This window comes from Daktulosphaira vitifoliae, unplaced genomic scaffold, assembly GCF_025091365.1.
Source record: "Daktulosphaira vitifoliae isolate Bord-2020 unplaced genomic scaffold, ASM2509136v1 Scaffold_1, whole genome shotgun sequence".
Taxonomy (NCBI): Eukaryota; Metazoa; Arthropoda; class Insecta; order Hemiptera; family Phylloxeridae; genus Daktulosphaira; species Daktulosphaira vitifoliae.
In genome coordinates this window covers 6,172,719-6,195,663 of record NW_026099572.1, presented here as the reverse complement: position 1 = coordinate 6,195,663, position 22,945 = coordinate 6,172,719, and the positions used below count along the sequence as shown (strand labels likewise).

Genomic DNA, 22,945 nt, shown 5'->3' with positions numbered 1-22,945 from the left:
CATTGTTAATAACAGTGACAAATTTAAAGATATGGGGGTGTTAGTTTATGATGTTGTCTAAATTATGCATATTATATAATATAATTATGCAGTAAAGCTATATTGCATAATGACTTATATTTATTTAATAAAAGGCAAAATTAATGTTTCAAAAGCATAGAGTGCTTGTAAACAAATATATTACTTCTTGGTGGTAGTTTTTTTTGCCAATAAATTCCCTAAGTACAAATGTAGAAGAATCTAGACTTGCGATCCTCCTTTCATTTTTTTCAAATTAAATTCTATTTATGATTGTTAAACTTGACTGTATTCCGTGGATATGGTAAAATTTAGTTTTAGACACACTAAAAATAAAATTCAGCTATTCAGCTAATATCAATCATTTATTTTTTTTATTTGAAAAAATTTTAAAACTTAAAATGTTGAGCTTATATTGATTATATAAAAAAAATTAAATAAATAATTTGATAAAGGCAAAATATTGATTTTAAGTAATTTACAATTTTTTGAAATTCATAAGCCCTAGCATATGCCTTATAAATAATAGAGTAACATTTACAGGTGGTACATATTATTAAGATTAGCGAAATGTAAAACTTTATTTAGATATACTCCATTTTTTTGACACAGTTAGTTATTATTTTCAAATCTTTGATTACTATCTAAATAATTTTAATTTGAAAAAATAGGTAAAATATATTAGATCTATTTACCTAGATGAAAACCAAACTAAAATTCGTATCAATTTTTATCGGTTATTGTAAAATATAAAAAACAAGTAAGTAAGGAAATAGGTAAATATTTATAAACAATGAGAACAATAGAAATCCGTTTCCTTACTTACTGAATATTTTATATAAGAGGTGTGTTCAGAAAATAACAGGAATTTTCTTTTTGAAAAAAATATTTATTCGTTTACATTAATGTTGTCACCTTCAAAAATATCCCCATTGGATATTATGCACTTGTGCTAACGCTTCTTCCGATCTTCGAAATACTCTCAAACTCGATCTTTGAGATAGCCTTCAGCGATACGTTTTTAATGTCATCTATGCTTGTAAAACGATGGCCCCCTTTAAGGTTCTCTTTATTTTTGGAAATAGAAAAAAGTCATACGAAGCCATGTGTGACGAATATGGAGGCTGAGGCATTGGTACAATATTGTTTTTGGTCAAAAATTTACGTACATGTAATAAGCGTGTGCAGGTGCATTATTGTGGTGCAAAAGCCATGAATTGTTTTGCCCAAAATCCGGGAGTTTTTTTCGGATTGCTTCACTCAAACGGTTTTGAACTTGTAGATAGTACTCCTTATTGACCGTTTGATCTCGTGGTAAGAATTCATGATGCACTATGCCGATAAAATCAAAGAACACAGTAAGCATAACCATCATGTTCGATCGCACTTGTCGAGCCTTTTTTCGGTCTTGGCGTTCTAGAGTGCCTTCATTGGGACGATTAAACCTTTGTTTCGACGTCGTATCCATAAACCCATATTTCGTCACCTGTTATAACACGTTTCAGTAATTCTGCATTGTTGTTGACTTTATGAAGTCACTCCTGAGTAACTTCCATTCGTCGCTGATTTTGTACAAAAGTCAACAGTTCTAGAACAAATATTGCTGTTACGCTTTTCATACCCAAAATATTCGAAAACATTTCATGGCATGAGCCAATCAATATTCCAACATCATTAGCAACTTCTCTGATTATGATTCGGCAATCGTTCATAACCATTTCTTTCACATTTGCCACGTTTTCATAGGTTGCTGATGTGCTGGGGCATCCATCATCTTTAACGTCTTCACAGCCATTTTGGAAACGCTTAAACCACTCGTAAACTCTTGTTTTGTGCAGACTCACCAAAGGTATTTGCTAACATTTCACACTTTATTTCATTATTTGCACAAAATTTAATACAAACCTTTGATCCATTTTTTTTAAATCGAAAATCGATAACCGAGTTTATAAAAATACGTCTAATCTTAGCAGTTGCCACTGACAAAGTAAAAAATAAATCTATAAACACTATGCATTTTTTTTTTGATAATTGGATTCGCCAAACTCGCGAAATTTAAAAATTCTAATTATTTTCTGAACAGACCTCGTAAGTCATTAAGTATCTGGTTAAATGAGTCACTTTTAATTACCTGAATTCGACCATTGAAATTAGGTTTACTTAGAGACGGGATGACCTGAAGGATAATTTACAATTGTGTTATTCCTATTTTAATTTTTACATAATTATCCTAGTTAGTTTATACTAAAATATTAGAATGAATATTATTATTTATGGCTGTCAACTTAAAATGAAATTAATGAGAATTAAGAATAAAAGTTAAGGAAAAATGTAGAGATAATTTTTAATTATATGTTAATATTAAATGAGCCATAACTTTTTCATAATTTTTCAAATATTAAAAAAACTCGATGGTTTTGTCGATTTTTTAAATTTAAAACTTGAAGTATGAAAAAACTTGTTATTTTTTGGATAACTGAATTTAAAAATTTACTATTATTTATAGGTTATTCTAGTGTTTTAACATGTCAAAAACATTAAAATGTATGATCCCAGTTCTCTTTTGAAAAAACTTTATTTTTCTGACAAACAATTGATATACTTTACTATATGACATAGTATTATTGCATAAATAATTACGCGGTTGTATAAATAATTCATTTACCATGAACGACTTAATTACTGATAAAATAAAAATAATATTGAGAAATTTTATTTGACCACTCTTGTTCGAAAAGTGATAAAGTAAAACAAAACCTAGAATTAGGGAAATGGAGTTATAGAGAATATAGTAATTCTATATAAACCTTACCTCTCCTTATTATATATAAAAAAAAAAAATTGTTAAAAAAACAATATTCGTAAAATTTTATTATAACGATAAAAAAATTAAATATCTAATAAAAATTATCATTTATTACTATATTTTTTAAATTTATTGTTCCACATAGTGTTATAAAACTATTAGGAAGGAGTACTTTCAATTGTAGTTTCTGCTTCAAATTCGTCCAACAGTTCTTTTATAGGTTCATTTATGATATCAGTGTCGATGAATGTTAAATTCTGAAAAAAAATAACATTTTTAAATATTGATTGGCATAATTTAATTTAAATAAAAGGATATGAGGAAAATATGGGTATAAAGTATCCCCTTTAATTTACTAGTCACTATAAAATTATTTTCAGATATGAAAATAAACTTTTCTATACAACTTTTTAAATTATTTCAAATCTATAATTAGGGTTTTCCTGTATCTCTAGGAAAAAAAACTAAATTTTAAAAATAATATACAAAGCTAGTCACGATGTTATGAACAATTAAATGATCTAAGGATCATTTAAAATTGAAATTAGCTTATTTTTGTGATACTAAAAGTTATAATATGTCATAAAATATGTTTTATAAATTTTGTAATTTATCCGCTATGCAGTAGTTTGCATTTTTATTAGCTACATCAGCTTTAACATTATCATAAATATAGTTTAAAAAAACTAATAAAACACGCTTATAAAGCACATCGAACTAAAAAGTTAAAAATAATTTTTAGTTCGGTGTGCTTTATAAGCGTGTTTTTTTAGTTTTTTTAAACTATATTTATTTTTCACTTATTAGTTTCATGTTATGATAGTAGTTACTATCAATATCTTGGTTATTACGGGTAACGGGAAATCAGAGTTCGATTCCGGAGAGGGAGTCAGAGAAACGGCTACCAAATCCAAGGAAAGCAGCAGGCGCGCAAATTACTCACTCCCGGAACGTGGAGGTAGTGACGATACGGGAATCATCCCTCGTAATCGGAATGAATACTTTATATCTCTTAATGAGAATAAAGCGTGTTAATATATAAATTTTAATAGTAATTAGAATATATATATATATATCTATACAAGTAAAGCGACTTAAGTACGTAAACGTATCATGCACTACGTACAGCCGTATTTTGTGACGCGGGCGGATCGGACTAACGTTATACCTAAGGTATAAACGGCGGTAGGAATATATACGTAAGCCGTATGGCACGCGGATGGTATTGGTCAGTCAAAATAAAAATTTGTTTATGTATATATAATATTGATAACAAGCACGCGTGTACGGATACGATAACCAAAAATAAATTTATACAGAAATAGTGTTGCCATCGTGTGGTGAGCGAGGCGTGGGGTGGGGTGAATGCGTTACGACAGTCGAATCTCAAGGCCATAGACGACGGAATATGCGATGACGCGAGGCGCGTGGAGGGTTACAAACATACATACAGGTGAAACTAATATAAGCGTGTTAAAATACACATTACATTTTTTAACATAAATTAATAATTGTTTAATACACGTATTAGTATCTCGATTATTAATATAATCAAAGTTATTTTTTTTTCAACCATTAAATTTTAATAAAGGTAAGTACTATGTAAATTTGAAAAAAATTCGTTGTCAGTTTTGTGTAATGAGATGATAAAGTTGGCTATTTTCAGCAAACCACGCGTGTTCAAGACCGTAAAACGATACAAAAAAAAAATATAAATCAATTCAAATATGATATGAGTTAAAAGAACATAACTAAAAGTTTCTGAAAAAAAAAAAACAAATTTTTTTGACCTTCAAATTTTGCTATTAAAATACTGCAAAATTTAAATCAAAATTTCGATGTTCAAAAAAATTAAAAATTAATAAACTTAAGAATGAAATTGAAGTACTATTTAATATGAGTAAAACAGTGCTAGTTCCACAGCGATAGCTTATTTGGATGTGAAGTTAGAGGCTCTAGAACATAGGCTGTTTTTTCATGTTTTAATTATAAAAAATGCGCTATTTGGTAAAAAAACAATAAAAAAAAAAAAAATTATTTTTATTTTCAATGACCTTTAAAAAGTCTATGATATAAATTTCATACATTTCTGAACTATACCAGCACACACATTAGGTGATTTCACATGAAATGACCCATTGGTATTAATTTATTGTAAGTGAATCATAATTTAATTTATGGAAAGCAAAATTATGAAAATATCTTTGAGTTATTGTTGAATAAACTTTTAATGAATTTAAACTCGTATGATTGTAAAATGATTTTAATATATTATTTGATTTCGTTTTTAGTAGTACTTTGTTCTATAGTAAAATATTTTGAATTCCTGAGTTATGTCAATTTTTAAGTAAATAATATTTAGAATTACAAATTATTTTGTTATAAATGAAAAGTATCCAATAAAATAAAAATGTTTCTTTATTACACTCAAATGCTTATATGTATTATGTTGTTTTTAATTTTATATTGTTGATAAATTTTCTCAAAATAATTGTAAACTAATATTATAATGAATATTCTCAAAAAAAAGTTAATTGTAATTGCTGTTAGATTAAAAGTTTTACTAGATCATATGTACTCATTTACCCACAATCATTCTCTAACATTATTAATTACCCAATAGAAATATTATACTATACATCATAAAATTAAACACAAAAACTCAAAATTTTATAAACTTTAAAATGCTACAAATAATTTATTACTGAACGTTAATAAGATATATTTTTCACATAATTTTTGTTATAATTTATTTTACAAATTGGTGGCTATCTTTAAATTTTTTTTAATATATTGTTAGTTTTGTGTAGTCCTAAAGTATAAAAATTATTTAAAAAAGAAATTAACGTAAAATATTAATTGGTTAAAAAGTTATTGAATTTGTTATATCTTCGTGACTCATTCTCATATATAGAGTATTCAGTAAGTAAGGAAACGGGTTTCTATTGTTCTCATTGTTTGTAACAATTGACCTGTTTCCTTACTAACTGAATATTCTATATATTTTTAATCATTTTCATTTTTGCTTTGTTAAATGTGACTTTTATCAAATTCTGAACCGTAATGTCATGTTTAAATTATTTTGTTTAGATATTTTAAATTAAGCAAAATAAGCTCTACTTTGTCAAACCATTTTTTTATTCAGGGTAAACTTATAAGTATTAAATTGACATAATCAAAATTTGATAAAATATTGTTTTATTAGTTATTATATTTCAAAAAATCAATTAATATATAAAAATTTTAAATGCACCATAGTACTGATTTTCATGAAATTTTGATTTCTTCATATTATAAAGAAAGATGTAGAAGTTGGGTTATACGCAATAACTCTACGCTTCATGTTGGTTGAAATATTAACTAGGTCAAAAGTTTTTAAACTTGCTATATCTTTATGACATACTCTGTTTATATGGAGTAGAAAAGATCTAATTTAAAATTGATTTACAAATATTTTTCATTTTTTAAAATCAATTTTTACAGATTTTAAACTAAACTTAGATTTAACTTTAACTTATTATTATTGTTTATCTATTGCATAGAAAAATATATATTTTTTTTTTATTATAATTTGTTTAGAGATGTTTTTCAGAGATTTTATTACATATCATCTTATTTTATTATATATATGATAGCTATTTTATATATTATTTTTTTCAATTAAAAAATTTAATTTTTTTTACCAGTAGAGTTAAGGTTTCTAAAAATGTTAAGCAAATAATATAATTTAGTAAATAAAAAATATGTCAAACTTAGAGTATGAGATATAATTATTATAAATACATTAAATCATTGGTTTTTGATTAAAAAAGACTAAAATCACTTTATCAATTTTTAAGGAGAATTTAAAAAATTTGAAAATTTTATTATTATACGACAAGGGATCAAAATTTGTAGTGAAATATAAACTAACTTTCTGCTGAAAAAAATAAAAATTTACTAAGCAACTATTATTTGACACCAAAGATAAAAGATTTTACCTCCTTTTGAAGTGATGTTATAGTAACGCCAATAAATGTAGCCATACTAGCTGGTTCATATACTTTATGCAGACATCTTTGAATATAAGGCACAACATCAGAGGAAAAACAAATACATAATCGTCCAAATATTTTTTTATCATTCTTATAAAAAAATTGTTTAATTAATTAATGAATTATTTATATTTATTAATATATAAAGTAGTGATGTGAAAAACTGTTCAAATTAGGATTTAAGGTTTGAATTGTATATAGAAATAGTTAACTTTAAATAAAATTTTTATTGTTAATATTAAACTTTTTATTATTATAAATATGTATTCGAATTAGTCATTTTATATTCAGATTTGACATTAGTACTTTATTAAACAAACATTAGGTATTATTTTATAAATATTTTTTTATTAACCCATTAAGGGCCATAGCAGCCTCCCCCAATGGAGAAAGTTTCTTAACCATTTTATACACCGAGACAGGTGGTTAGTCTGTCACCAGAAAGTGGGATGGCAACTCTAATTACCAAAGTGATCTCTCGTTCAGTGAATGAAGCCGCCCATGACCTAGTTTTGAACCTGAGGCAGTGCGCGTCAAGCATTAGTAACAATAATTAAAACTAAGTGTTCTTTAATGTATTTTAAGTGAAATGCTTAGATTTTTGATTCTGTTATATAGTTGAAAAATTTGTAATAAATTATTCATCATAATAAAAAAGTAAAAAAAAATAGACAAGAAATAAATACTAATTTAAGTTATGTAATTATAACTTAAATTAGTAACTAAAATCTTGATAGTAAATCATTTTCCAAATAACTGTAATAATTACAGTAAATTTAAATTTTGACTATTATAATTTTAGAATTACTTAAAATTTAAGTAACTGATAAGAAACATGATTGAAAAAATATTTAATTATATTTAAAAATATTTAATTAAAATATAAAATATAAAGTATAAAATTGTAATTATAATTTGAGATTTATTCTTCAAAAATCATTATTTATCATTACCATAAATATAGTGTAGGAATGTTGGGTACTATTAAAAATGTTTTCATTATTAAAAAAAATTAAATTATAATTATATTTTAAATTTCTCTTTTAAATTAAGAAAGTCTAATTATAATACAACTTGGCAAGTGTTTTTTTATTTAATTTAATATAAAAAATTAAAGTTTGTCACATCATTTGTATTAAAAAATAACTTGTTAGTATTAAATACATACTTGTTGATATTCTTTAAAACCTTCCTGATAATACATAGAAAATAAGGCACAAGAAGCATTATGTAAAGTAGTGTGTAAACATTTAGTAATTTCATCTGCGGCTGCATAAGGTGCATACTCACCTAAGTCATTTAAAGCGCTCATCACCCCATTACAAAATTTAGCTAATGGATAATAATCAAAAACTGGAGATGGTATATCATCAACCTATTTACAATAAAACAAATGATAGAATGAAATATTTTCAATTTTAATATAGCTCTAAAAAAAAATTAATTATCAACTTGTGGCTAAACCATTGAAAAATTAAAAATATTAATTAAAATCAAAAAATTTTGGTTATACAAATTTATTTATTACTTGATTATAGAAATTTGTATTTGTAATTCAATATTCAAAATTTTTTTTTTTTTTTGTAACTAAAAAAATATATATTTTAGATTCGATGCTTCGATTTTACTATGATGTGTTTTTTTTGTGTCTGTTACCACTTTTTCTCAGCTCTCACCAAACCGATTTCTTTCAACGATATGTCAAAAGATCACAAATTGTATCTAGTCGAAGACATTACCCTCAAAAATTGAAAAAAATTCCCTCGTTCCCCGTAAATGGGGGAAACCTCCAAAAAAATTACAAATTTAAAAATAACTAATTTTCGACATTTTTTCATTTTTTTTACTAAAAACTGTCATAACCTTTTTAAAAATGACCAAATGAATATAATTTTTTTTTATAGATATATGAGGTATTTACCTATCATTTGATATTTTTTTTTTTATAAATTTGACCTTTTATCTGCCCATAGAAGGGGATTCAAAATGACAATTTTTTACAAAAAATTAACTTTTTAAAGTGTTCCGGAAATACTGACACTTATATATATATATATCTTAAATTGAAGCTTATGTAATATACTTTATTAAGAAAAAAAATTAAGGACTTTATTTTGTCTTCACGGTGACAATGGCTACCGTATGCTATTTTTGTGTTAAAATTCTCGATTTTATATTTTACATTTTTAACTTTAAAATGCTTTAACTTTTTGAAAAATATATGGATCAATACAATTTATTTATGAGAAATAATATTTATATACCTCTTTCATTTGACTTACTTTTTTTTAAATCGGACCATTTCACTTAATACAGGGGGGGGTTCAAAACTTAAAAATACATATAGAAAGTAAAACTTTTTCAAATTAATTTTTGAAAGTGTTCCAGAAATACTGACACTTTTATATATATCTTAAATTAAAGCTTATGTAATATACTTTATTATAGAAAAAAAATGGAAAAAATTTCGGACTTTATTTTGTCTTCATGGTGAAAACAGATATCAAAGTTAATAAAAAAAATTTTTTTATAAATTAAATAAACTTTTTGAAAAATGTAAGGATCATTATATTTTTTTTGAAATAAGTACTTTTTATATTTATATATTATTAATATATATTAATGTAGCTTTTTTGGAATAACCCATTAATTTTTTTAAATTAAACAGTATCTATAGATTTGCATCGAAGCGTTTTTTATTATAGTGATTTTATTCACTGTCAGATATCATGTATACTGGACCCAACTATGTAACTAACGACCCCACTGTGCCGCCACCCCACAGTGCTGGGTTTTTTTTATTTTAATTAATATTTTCATTACATTTTTAACTTTTAATGGCTTTGTACATCAAACAAATTTTCTAATTAAAAAAAATTATCAATGCTTTTGAAGCAAAAGGAACTTAATGACACTGAGGAGATATAGATAATTATTGGAAAAACAGGTATATCATATAGTGATACTTCAATGTGAACATTTCATAATGAACAATACAATTTTTAAATGTTGAGTATTAATAAAATTTCATAATGTAAACCTTAAAATAACAGGAAACATCTTTTAAATATCATAATGAAACAAAATAAAAGGTAATCAAATGACAGTAAAATAGGAATAAAACCTCTAAACTTAAATTTTTTATAGGGAAACCCCTATTTTAAATTTGATAATATGAAAGAAAAAAAATTACGAACAGTTTTGTAATTAAGTAATTTGTGATTAGTTTATTTTTTATCCTTAAAGAAATGAAAAAAAAAATTAATTATTAATATGGTATTCATTAATATTACACAATAATTATATTTTGTACTTTATTATCAGAGAAAATAAGTAATGCTCAAAAATAATATACTTACATCATCATGAGTTTGATTCATTCTTACATTTCTAGTATTAGATTTTAGGAAGTTTTGTAAATCAGTTTTCCAAGTGCTTTCAGTGATTTTTAATAGTTTTGAAAATCTAGTGACAGTAACATTAATAAAAACTGGTGCTACAAGACCTCTTAAATCAGCACCTATATGTCCCATAGATTGACCAAAATACATACATTGGGTAAAAATTGTTTCTAGTGATGATGGTGGACATTGCGGCAAATCATACTTAAGAATTTCAAGAAATTGGCAAACCTGACATTAAGTTATAATGTAAAATGTAATGTAGAAGAATAGCTTTAATAATAATAGCACCTTTTGATTAATCCAAGAAAAATAAAAAGTTTGCTTAGATGATTCAATCATAGATGAATTATTTTCTGAACAGAATATTAGATTATACTGAGTTGCAATATTAGATATGCATGATCGTGATACCTCAACAGTTCTTAATAAATGCTGGCTATCTAAAAATATATTTTACAATAAGTTTAAACAATTATATTAATAACTTTTAAAATGATACTTGAAAAAATAATATACTTTCTTACAGATATCTTGAGGGATATTTTTCAATTTATCTTCAAACCAGGAATTTCTAGTTTGTAAAAATTTAACAGCGAGCTGTTCTTCATTGATCAATTTTGTATTCCTTAATAGTCTTACGATACGCATGCATTGAGGAAGTTCTAGTTCTGTTCTTAGTTCCTGATATAATGCTAGCAATAAAGTAGAGCGATGTTTTTCAACTTCATCATGTAATAACTGTAATAAAAATATTTTATCGTAATTATTTAACATTTGATGAAGTATGATTATTTATTATATTTTTTTAGTACTTGTACTGTTGGTATAGAACCCGGTAAGAGTCTAGCATGTTCAGCAAGCTTTAAAGCTTCTTCATACAACTTATTTTGTACACATGATAACATAAGTTGTGGAAGTTCTAAAGCATGATGCATAATACGAGAATTCCAAATCATAGCTAAAGTATTTCGATTACGTTTTTCTTTAACATCTGCCCATTGATGTAACATTTCTTGGCACTCTTTTTTCAAAGTTAATAGTTTATCATTTAAATGAAAAGTTTTTTTCATATTTGTATCAAATACAGAATAAACCATTTCATAACATTGTGATGTTTTTACAAATGTTTTATAATTTTTTAAAGCTAAATCTTTAATTTGTTGAGCCATAATAGCACTTTTGTCTTCAAGCAATTTTGGTTCTACATCTAAAAAAATGTAAGAAAATATAATATAAATATAACAATATATATCTTAATTTAGTAAAAAAACTCACTTAATTGTTCTGTTGTACACATACCAAGATGTTCTAAATAAGTTTTGACGTTTAAATCAGTCTTTAAATTTTCTAAGATAAAAATAAAATGTTTTAATCATATACTAATGTAATATTTTAACAGTATTATTAAAGGAAATAATTTTTAGTTTACCTTAATAAATATATAATGTTATAAAATTTAACATTAAGTTAATTGTATCATGAAAGTAAGTTTATATAGTAAACTTAAATTTTTTAGTGTGAGAGTTGTTTGCTAAAAATTTGTCATTATTATTGTAAAGATATGTCTTTATCTTGTTATGGTAGTTTTTAGTTTTAATTTTAGTTTTTATCGAGGTAGACATAATGCCCATGCACTCAGACCTGTTGGTCCATTGTGCGCACCTCATACCGAATTGCCTTAATTCGGTTTATCCACCTAAGTGTTATTACATTATACTTATCATTGTATAAGGGTGGACCATCAAGTTATCCCTATGGATGACCAAAAAGTCCTGTCTTTCCGGCGAAATTAAGTATCTCTCTTTTATGGTGGTTACATGATATTTAATAAAATAATTACCAATATATTAATCAATGATCATATGATTAATGTGCATACATTTTAATTTTAATAATAGTGTTTTCTGGATATTATAATTAAGTAAAAACATAATAGTACACTAAGAACAATTACAATAATTACAATAATAGAATATTTTAAATTATGGTTGTAATCGGTTGATATAACTTTATTATTTGTACTTATTATTATATGACTTTATATAATGGAGAGTAATTTTTAAAAAGATAGGTAGAATAATATACTACATTATAAATTTTTATAGGCATTTATTGTAGTTAAGTGTTGACATGGAAAAAATATTGAATCGTTAATAATGATTATGATTGTAAGAATAGTTTGAAAATACATTAGGGCAAGAATTTAGATTATGTAAATAATTTTTTTGAAGAAAACCATATAATTTCTAGAATAATTACCTGGAACACCATCCGGAAACAACAATTTCATAAGCTGACTATCTTCCATTGTAAAGAAATAATAAATAATTTTTAGTGAACCGTAAAAATTAAACAGCAATGAAACGATTGAAATAATTACTTCATAATTATCCAACAAGTGATTCCAATCATTGAACGTATACATATGTTATCGTTATCAGAATCAAACCGTTTTTATCAGACCGCCGCAACTGCTACCGGCGACGTTCGAGGCGGGCTCCGAATTAAAATTCAAGTGCTACGTACATCCATGCTTCAGTTTAGTCGCAACGTCGTGCCAGTTATCCGGTTCGGTGGGGTGTGTATTCTCCAGTAGTTTTCTTTTCGAGTGGTCAAACGTTATTTTTTGCATTAAAATGTGTGACGGATAATTACAATTTAATACTTCCTCTTAAAGAGTGTGTAAATTAATTGTTGTTTTGTTTCTCTTAATTATTTTACAACATTAGTTTTTAGTAAAAGTACATATAGAACGATAGGACATATTTGAACAGCTATGGGCTTTAAGTTATGTTTTCAAATGGCCGTTTTGACAGGTAGGAGAAAATTTTTATTGTTATGTTTTTGATTTTTTTTTAATATTTAAAAAAAAAATTGATTTTGCCTGTGATGTTTCCTCTAGGAGCACAATAATAAATAATTTTAAAATAGCCTCACTCTATTTTTTTATTTAAAAATTAGCTCGTCCAAATATTTGATGATATATTTTCTAGGGATTTTCCTCTAGGCTCAAGATATTTGGTGACACTGAATGTTAGCAATAATTCAGCTATTTAAAACCGAGTTTAAAAATTTCAGTTTTTCAAAATTTCTATAAAATTGCTTTTAGTTAGGTTAAACATTTTTTTTTTTTATGATCATCTTTAGTTACACATTATTCTTGAATTATTAACTATGTAATACTTTTTAAGTTCATCCCTTATGCCTTTAAAAATTTTGTTTTTTTTAAAGGGAACGCATATTTTGAATTTAATAAAATGTTTTTAATTTAACTTATTCGTTTATTAGATATAAACATTTAAAGTTTCAAATTTTTAAGTTAATATGTATTTATAATACATAAAGTATTACAAATACAGGTAGCTAATTGTTTTTTATGACATTGCTGTCGCAGTCACGGATTGTTTACTATCAATTATGACTATTAATAGATAAACTTTTTATATTATCAGTTGGTGTATTTATAAATTCACAACAATGTGCCCTACTACCATTGATAATAACAATGCTGTGTACCTGCGAATATTGATGTCATAAAAAACCATGATAAAAAAATCACTCTGTATATACAGTAAGAACTCATGCTATAATTTGTTACAACTTTTGCCATTGACAATTAGTTGAAGAGAGATAACCCAGTAGTTGCATTCCTACTGACTTGAGATTTTCACTTTTAGTGATGAGAAGGTCTCCACCGTGATCTTTTTAAACGACCAGGAGAATTTTTTCGTGAAGTTGAAGATTATATTAAAAGTAAAGGAAAAACAAAATTATTGTGAAAATTGAAAAAAACTGAAACAGTTTATTTTAGTTGGAAATTTATGAATTGAAACTCACTCGTCAAAGAAATAGCTATTATATAAAACATTCTAATTTATAATTATATACCCATAAATATTATTATAAATTGTAATTTCCTAGACTAAAAAAGTAGTTTTATATTTATTAAAAAGGCTTGCGGTGTACGAAAGCGGCCCTCGTTCTTTAAATATCCTGTAAATTGAGGTGACAAAAAAAAAAAATTCTAGTTTTCCAAAGTATAGAAAAAGCCCCAGAAAATTTATTGACGCGAGACCTCACACTTTCTATCATCGGTCTGGTTATTAAATTTATATGTGAAAGAACAAAACTGGTTCAATATTTTAGATGTAGTCAATTTTATCCAAACCTTCTTTTAATTCTTACTTTTTTCTGTTCACCAATTTATTACGTTCTTTTTTATTTAAAGAACGCAGTTTGTACTTCAGAGAGTGAAAAATTATTTAAACTATGAAATGTATTAAAATACATAGTTTTTATGAGAAATATAACAGATGCATTCATATAGAGTGCGAGTCATTAAAGATAAGATATTTTTCATTTTCTTGGAATCTATAGAAAATTTTTATTTTCGTAAAGGAAAATATTGTTTGATTAAAAAAACTACAATAAAATATAGTTAAATAATTTTTTTTTCATATCATCAAGGATAAATATTAAAGCTTTAGATTTCTTTAATGGCAACCACTATTTTAGTTTGATGATAAGATAAAAAAGAAAATGTCAAACAAATTTGTTCTTATAATTCTGTTCTAACCAACCGTTTTTGTTTTAAAATTGTTTAAATAATTGGATTTAAAATACAAATTCATCATTAATTTGGTTTTTATAATCCCGGAGGCAACAATATCTGTTTCAATGGGCCATAAATTATTTTTGTGGTAGTTATCAAGAAAAGTTTTCTATACCTGTTGTTCAACAATGAACGATTGTATTTTTACATTGAATATAAGAGTATACTTCTATTAATAGACATGAACTATTAAATATATGTTAAACAACAAATTATCAATAGAAAGTTGGTCAAAAATCGCTTCTATTAAATAATCAATAATAAAAGAATGATTCATCAGATAAAAAAAAAATTTAATAACAAAATTTTTTGAAAATTTTTTCTATTATATTATTAAATATATAATAAAAATAGATGTTCCATTAAAGAAAATGAAAGTTCAGGTTTTCATCTCAAAAAGGATAAAAAAAAATTGTATAACTACATACTATTGTATGTGTATAATTCTACAGTAAGTACAGTCTGAAACCATTAATATTTTTTCTCTCTACGAAAAATTTAAAATTCTCAATAATTTCTGAGAAAATGAGTGCCAACAAGATAATAAATAATTATGTGTCGACTAATTTATGTTAGGAATAATATTTTAAATATAAAATCAATAATGAGCCCATCAAAATGTTAGGATGTGCTTAATTATAGTTACTAAATAAATGGCAGTTTTATTTAGCTTTAAAATATGAACATAAAGTCTGGTTCCTCTTCTAGTTAATGTCTAGTTTGCGATTGTAGACCGGACCAGTCCAAGCCTAGTTTCTGACTTTTTTAAATTTTCAAAATTATACTAAGTATCTACTCAATCAAACAATATTTTTCTTTGTGTAAATTAACAATATTTAATAGTTTCCAATAAAACGAGTGTCTTATCTTTAATGAATCATTCTGTTTATATTTGAGGCTACATAGTACTTGGTGCTAAAGAGTGGAAACTCTAATACCCATTACTAGCCATCAAAGGCTAAAAATTTAAAGAATAATTTTTTTAATTAAAAATAAAATCAATAAGTAATATCAGTATTAACAGGTCGATATTTATGTTAGTTAGGTTTAAATTGTTTAGTAAAATTATAGGAACTGAGTAGGGCATAATACTTCAACATAGGTGGATTTTTAAATTTTAATTAGACTGACTGTTCAAGTCTTGAAAATTATATTATAACTGCTGTATTATAATTAAAAGGGAAATTAAATTATAGTATATATTAATACTAGAACCCAGGTCATAGTTCTATCTATGCCTGTTAAAAGATAACCATACAGAGTGATTTTTTTTATCATAACCCACTCAATTACTTGCAGAATATGTATAATTTAAACATTTTTTTTTTGGTTATCTTTAGTTACACATTATTCTTGAATTATTAACTATGTAATACTTTTTAAGTTCATCCCTTATACCTTGTAAGGGTGTCAACTTTGTTTTTTTTAATGGGAATACATATTTTGAATTTAATAAAATGTTTGAGTTTTTAATTTAATAGTAAATGGCATATGAATTTTTAGTATTTTTATTTGTTTATTAGATATAAACACTTAAAGTTTCAAATTTGAGTTAATATACATATATAATACACAAGGGATTACAAATACAGGTAGTTAATTGGTTTTTTATGACATCGACATTAGCAGGTACACAGAATTGTTATTATCAATGGCAGTAAGACACATTGTTGTGAGTTTATAAATACACTAACTGACAATACAGAAAGTATATCAATTGATAGTAATAATTGATAATAAACAATCCATAAATGTGACAGCAATGTCATAAAAATCCAATTAACTATCTGTATTTATAATCCCTTATGTATTATACATGTATATCAACTCAAAAATTTGAAACTTTAAATGTTTATATCTAATAAACTAATAAAGTTATACTAAAAATTCAAATGCCATTTAATATTGAATTAAAAATCCAAACATTTTATTAAATTAAAAATATGTGTTCCCATTTTAAAAAAACAAAGTTGACACCCTTACAAGGTATAAGGGATGAATATAAAAAGTTTTAAATAGTTAATAATTCAAGAATAATGTGTAACTAAAGAAAACCCAAAAAAAAAAAAAAGTTTCAATTATATATATTCTGTAAGTAATTGAGTGGGTTATGATAAAAAAATCATCCTCTATAAAGATGAAAAATTATTAAGATATCTTACAATATATTGTCGGTAAAGAATTAAAGAAATGTATCAACCAAAAACCTTTTTATTTTTTTAACTTTATTTATTCGTTTTTTTCGTTGAACTCATTGTTATAATGATAAAAATTTTAGAATAAGCAGTTATAATTTTTGTTTAAGTTCCTTAAAAAAAAGGCAGTTAAAAAACTAAATTCAATAAATTAAATAAACGAAAATTTTCAAAAAAATAATTTTTTTTTTTCTTTACTTGATACGTTTTTTTAATCCTATTGCAAAAATATTGTGTCTAAAGTCTTGTAAATTTAAATTTAGTAAAAATATTGTTTAAAAGTCACAAGTTTTGTAACTGATTGGTATTATATATCCACGGACAAAATAGGAATGAATTTAAAAGGATCTTGCTATGCCTATGTCTAAGTACCTTGTGAGAATACATAGACTTTAAATTTTAATAATTTATTATAATTTATAATACCTAACTTAAATTCGTGTTAAGAAAATGAAATATTTTTTTATTAACAAAAAAGATTAGTTTTAGTACCTACACATATATGCACATTTATTTTCTGCTACAATATTTAACTGACTTTATATTCACATTAGCAATGATAGAAGAAAATTATACCAGTACCATATATAGCTGATATTACAATGTTTTAAAACAAATTAATGACGTTTTATTTGAATAATAGAGCTATTATTTTCATGAATTTTCAGTATTTTGTTTTCATATTTTTTATGAATAATTTTTTTCAATTTGCAACATAGGAAGATAAATAGTTTGTTGTCTTGTGTAACGTTTTTAAAGTAATTTTTATACTATATTAGAACGATGAGCTCTCAAGTAAATTAAAACTCATATTTCATAATTTCGGCTATTATTTCAATGGTTACATAATATATTTGTTGAGCTTTAAATTTATGTACTAAAAACTTAAAATAATTTAAATTATCTTGACTGATCAGACAATAGATTTTAGTTTTTTGGAAGTGGTTTACCAAAAGTTTTCAACATTAGTGTTTTTATCCTTTTTAGTAATTATCAACAATCCTTTGATTTTATTTTTTATTTTATAATCATATAATTTTTATAAAAAAATGTATTTTCTTCACTTTTGGTTTTTGTGTACTATTCTTACTTAGATTTAAAAACTAATTTTTTTTTTTACGTATGTAAAATGTCTATGTTCAGAATCATATTTACAAGGGAGAGTTGGATTCAAACTCTTTAAAAAATTACATAAAATAAAAAAAATTTAAGATTGTAGAAAAAATTTCTTCATGATAATGCTTATAACAAAATATATATAAAATTGTCAACATTTCAAATTCTAATTAGAGATAATATTATTGTTTCTGTATCACATTATTTTTAACATAAATAAATCTTTACTCTTACATTAAATATTTTTGTTACGGAATTTTTTAAGGATTCTCATTGTTTCGAAAAATTGAATATCGCAATATGATGCTGGGAAATCGATATGTATTGAATTGTGTTTGCTTGCTTAGATGATATAAGGCGAATCAGTCTTGTGAATTCGTTGTTTGAAATCTTAGGGATTAATTGGAGAACATTATTTTGTATCAATGAAACTATGCTATACAACATATTACATGATATTTTCACGTATTCACGGATTTTGATTTGTTTCCACGTGTTAAATCCCAAGTCCCTGTCACAAACACACCAAACACGTATGTTTGTAATAGTATTGTTAATAATAATAAAATCAAAAGTATTTTTTTTTTTTTTTTGTGATATTCACCATATGTTACAAATAATTAAATGTGAGATATCGTTGTATTCATCAAATCATTTAGTTACCATACCATGTTACCTATGTGACATTTACATAGGTAAACAGTGTAGAATTCTTGTGTAGCGACCAAAACATACGCAACGAATATTCTCGAATGTTCTCGTTATCAAAAACCTTCGAGAAACTTCGATAACGCCATAAGATAACCTACGCGGGTATAGAATATTCTAGAATTAGCGAGAGCCTTATCGGAGCTATATATATATCGGAAGAATCAGTCAGTTCAGTTAGTTCAGTTCAGACTGTCTAGTCCGCGATACGCTACACGACCGCTACACTCCGCCGCTGTGGTCATCGTGTATTATGTTTACTTCGATTATTTTATTTTTCCTTACTGTATATACATATATTTTCTTTTAGTGTTTATACGTCTATTTTAGTGTTATAATTTTGTTTAATAAAAGTCTACCGCCATTTAAATAATTGTGTGTTGTAAGATATAACCCACACTTGTAATATATATATATAGAGTGATTCATTAAGGATAAGACACTCGTTTATACTCGTTTTTAACTCGTTTATGTCTTATACTTAATGAATCACCCTGTATATATGTGTGTATAGCTGCATGTTTTAGGTTTTAAATGCAACCGACATTAACAAGATTTAGAAGCGCCAAATTCGGTTTGAGTTTACTAATGGATTCCTAGTGTATAATGGACTTTGATGACAGTTTGCCTAAAATAACCGATACTGGATTATCTGAGAATTTTCATACTTGAGTGTCTCGCCACGTTGTCCGCTTTCTGATATTAGTATCTTATAATAGTAATGTCCTGGTGTCTAATGTGTGCATTCTTGTAGTTGATGACAGCTTAAGTAAAAAAAAACAATTAATGAATTACCATACGAAGTCTACATCCAAAAATGACTGTTTTCACATGAATTTTTTAGACTGTTTTTTTTAATTCCTATACTAATGGTTTATTGCAAGGACTACAGTAATAGCATTTTTTGTCTATTATTCTCGACATATTATAAATAAATACTAATTATTATTCTCTAATATTCGTACTATAGTTTTAATTTTCAAAGCTTAGTAACATAATTTGCATTGTATTTATGATAATGTTTATAGAAAAACATAAAATATTATTTAAAAAATATATTTCTGGAGCTCTGTTGTTATTTTATTTATTTTTAGTTTTGATCAATATTTTATATAAATACAAAAAATTACTATTAAGACTATTTGTCTTCAAATAGTCATGAAATTTTACATCGATTTATTATTATTATACGCATGATATTTTGATTTACTCAAACTTAAATTGAGTTTAGACTTAAAGTATAGTTAGTTAGTTATTTATTTGCATAAACATAACTGGAAAGGTACAAGGCGGCATAGAATCCTACAACCCCAAACGTTCCTATATTGTCAATAAAAACCTAAATGTTTTACTAAATATAAGAGTATGCTTATAAAAAAGTAAGAGTTCCTTTATTTTTAAGAGGTTTTGTTATTGTTTGTTTTTATAGATTTTCTTCTTCTGTTAGTTTTTTATTTGTTCATACAATTCTTGTGTTTAAGGATTATTTTTTTAAATATGTTCTAATAAATAAATGTAAACACCTTATTTATTTGTTCTAAAATAAATTTTAACTGCCATGGCTTATTATTTCTGTGGTAATTGAGCTGAAAAAAAAAATTTTTTTATTACACTGAGATGTATACTTTTTTTATTAAATTCTAAATTTACTTTCGAACCAGCGGCTATTGTCCAAATGTAATTTCCTCAGCCAATATACCATTTCGACATTAGAGATTGTCGATTTAATCAATTGACAATAAACTGTTTTAAAAAACTATAATTGTAAATCTTATATACTTGACTTGTCACCTATTACTTAAACAGATTTATGCTATTGCTTTACTTATTGCTCATTTTCTTAATAAAAACTTATGAATAATATTGTAATTCTGTAGGAGTTTTTGAATTTAAATTGAATGTTCTTTAATAAATTTATTGTGTTATGTACTTATACACAAATACAATAAAATTTTCACGTTGCATCATTAATGTCGCTTTAAATAATTATGCCTGTCACTTCTGCAATTTCGGTGTGTGTTTAATTGTTTAGAAGTTTCACACTGCTTGGGTGAAGGCAAACGTAAGTAAATTATGACCTCATCAATTAACCCACTTAAACTTGTTGTTTTTTTAATAAGATCAAAATGATTTTTATTATTTTTATAAACGTTCGACTATCGTTGCATTTTTTACCGTTTAATTTACGTTTATTATTATTGTTTGTGTTGTTTATATATGGGGTTCATATTTTTTCAATCTTCTTATACAGGTATCTGCTACAAAAACTAATTTATTGATTATTGTAAATTGACTCGCTAATACCAAAATCATACTAACGTATAAATACATTTTCAGTATAAACCATTGTTAGAAACTTTACTTTCAATTTTTTGCCTTAATTTTAATTATAATTTGGATAAAATTGTCTTTGATATCAAATATCCCGCATCTTTAATTAATCAGATGAGGATGATGGCTAAGAAAATTCCACTTGACATGTGCATAATTTTAAAGTGTTAAATAATAAATAATGATTTTAAGAGTAGTTGAAAATTAATTTAAACAAATGGTTAGATATATACTGAAACATTTATTTGTACCTCAAATTTAAAATCAATATTATGTTTATATATTTTGTCATTTTATGCATACAACATGATTATGTATTTGGTATTATTGTTATTATTTAATAAAATAAACCTGTAAGTATCCAATATTATCCGATTACACCTTTAAGTAAAAACGGTTATTTCGTGTGACCAACAGCAACTGACTGTTCTTTGGGCTCGAAAAGATAAGAGCCTTAAATTCTTTTCCAAAATACTTTTATTTTCCTCGTTAGTGCTTTTTCTTTTCCCCTTTTCTTAACCAGTTATTACTGATATTACCGATATTAAATCTTATGAAATTGGTGGTCCAAGCAGATGTGTTCAACAATATGGAATGACGTCACTATGTATACGTAAGGCAAGTAACTAGGATGATTTATGTGCTATATAGACATATGATCTATGTACACATACTCACGTAATAAATAAACATGTATACGTAGATATTGGCTAAAAGCCAATTAAAACTTTTAAAATATCGGTTTTTGACCTTATAAAATCAAATTTTTTAAAATTCGATTAATGTTTACTTTATAAAATATAACAATTAAGGATAAAATACTCATTTTCTCAGCTGCTATTGAAAATTAATTTTTTTGTAAAGAGAAAAAATGTTTGGTTCAGAAAACTCAACAATGATAGAAAAATAATTTTATATATTTTATAGGTTCTCATTTAAGAAAAATTATGAATAAAAATTTTTATTCCTCAAGGGACGAAAAAAAATTAATTAACAACATGTTATTGTTAAGTTTTCTGAACAAAAAATCTTTTATCTTTACAAAAATTTAAAGTTCCCAATAGTTTTTGGAAAAAAACGTCTGTCTTATCCTTAATGGATTACTCTGTGTAAATTCGTTGTCACAATTAGAAGTAAATGTTAAATATGAAGCTAATTGGTCTTATATGACTATTTAGAACTTTAAAAGAAAAACTAAGCACCTCTATAGTTACATACAAGTCTATAGATAACATTTAAAATTGTATCGTTATCTATTGACAACAAATATTTTAATTTTCAGACAAGACCAAAAAATAGTTTTTGGTTTCTTAGTGATTTAATAAATGTCTATTTACTCGAGATTCATTTATCTTGGCTCCCGAATAATATGCCTACATTTAACATTTCCTTTATAATAAATTCTCATTTTAATGTCAAGAAAAAGATGATTTTTTAGTTCATGTTTCAAAGAGGTTTTAATTTGGTATCTAATTTAGTAAATTTATCAGAAAAATGAATGACAGACACAAAAAAAAAAACGGTAGCACAGTGGGGTCGCGGCATAGTGGAGACATTGCATAGTTGGGTTCAGTATAGATTTAATCTAACAGTGATTAAAATCACTATCATAAGAAACGCTTCGATGCAAATCTGTAGATAGTGTTTAATTTTAAAAAATTGATGGATAATTGCAAAAGCAACATCAACTTCTATTAAAATAAAATACAAAACCCATAATT

The 22,945-nt window shown here is 25.1% G+C and overlaps 2 protein-coding genes and 1 long non-coding RNA gene across 3 annotated transcripts in view; 2 read left to right on the top strand and 1 right to left on the bottom strand.

Annotated features, from left to right (window-relative positions):
• Window positions 1-2,912: 2,912 nt before the first annotated feature.
• On the bottom strand, window positions 2,913-12,743 carry LOC126894759 (conserved oligomeric Golgi complex subunit 8). The gene is made up of 9 exons (XM_050665998.1): window positions 12,522-12,743; window positions 11,538-11,609; window positions 11,075-11,469; window positions 10,787-11,000; window positions 10,551-10,702; window positions 10,218-10,490; window positions 8,027-8,233; window positions 6,805-6,948; window positions 2,913-3,081 (listed from the first exon to the last, which is right to left on the bottom strand). Exons 1-9 carry the CDS (start codon window positions 12,685-12,687, stop codon window positions 2,983-2,985), a joined length of 1,722 nt encoding a protein of 573 aa, XP_050521955.1. The 5' UTR covers window positions 12,688-12,743; the 3' UTR covers window positions 2,913-2,982.
• LOC126894767 (uncharacterized) lies at window positions 4,233-4,624 on the top strand. The gene is made up of 2 exons (XR_007701509.1): window positions 4,233-4,415; window positions 4,491-4,624. It is a non-coding gene; the product is annotated as an uncharacterized LOC126894767 (long non-coding RNA).
• A 48-nt stretch (window positions 12,744-12,791) lies between the features above and the next one.
• The window catches only part of LOC126894760 (neural cell adhesion molecule 1-like), a 107,256-nt gene continuing 97,102 nt past the window's right edge, over window positions 12,792-22,945 (top strand). The window contains exon 1 of the mRNA XM_050666000.1: window positions 12,792-13,078. Coding sequence (XP_050521957.1) covers window positions 13,039-13,078 — 40 coding nt within the window. The 5' untranslated portion in view covers window positions 12,792-13,038. The remainder of the gene's footprint in view (window positions 13,079-22,945) is intronic.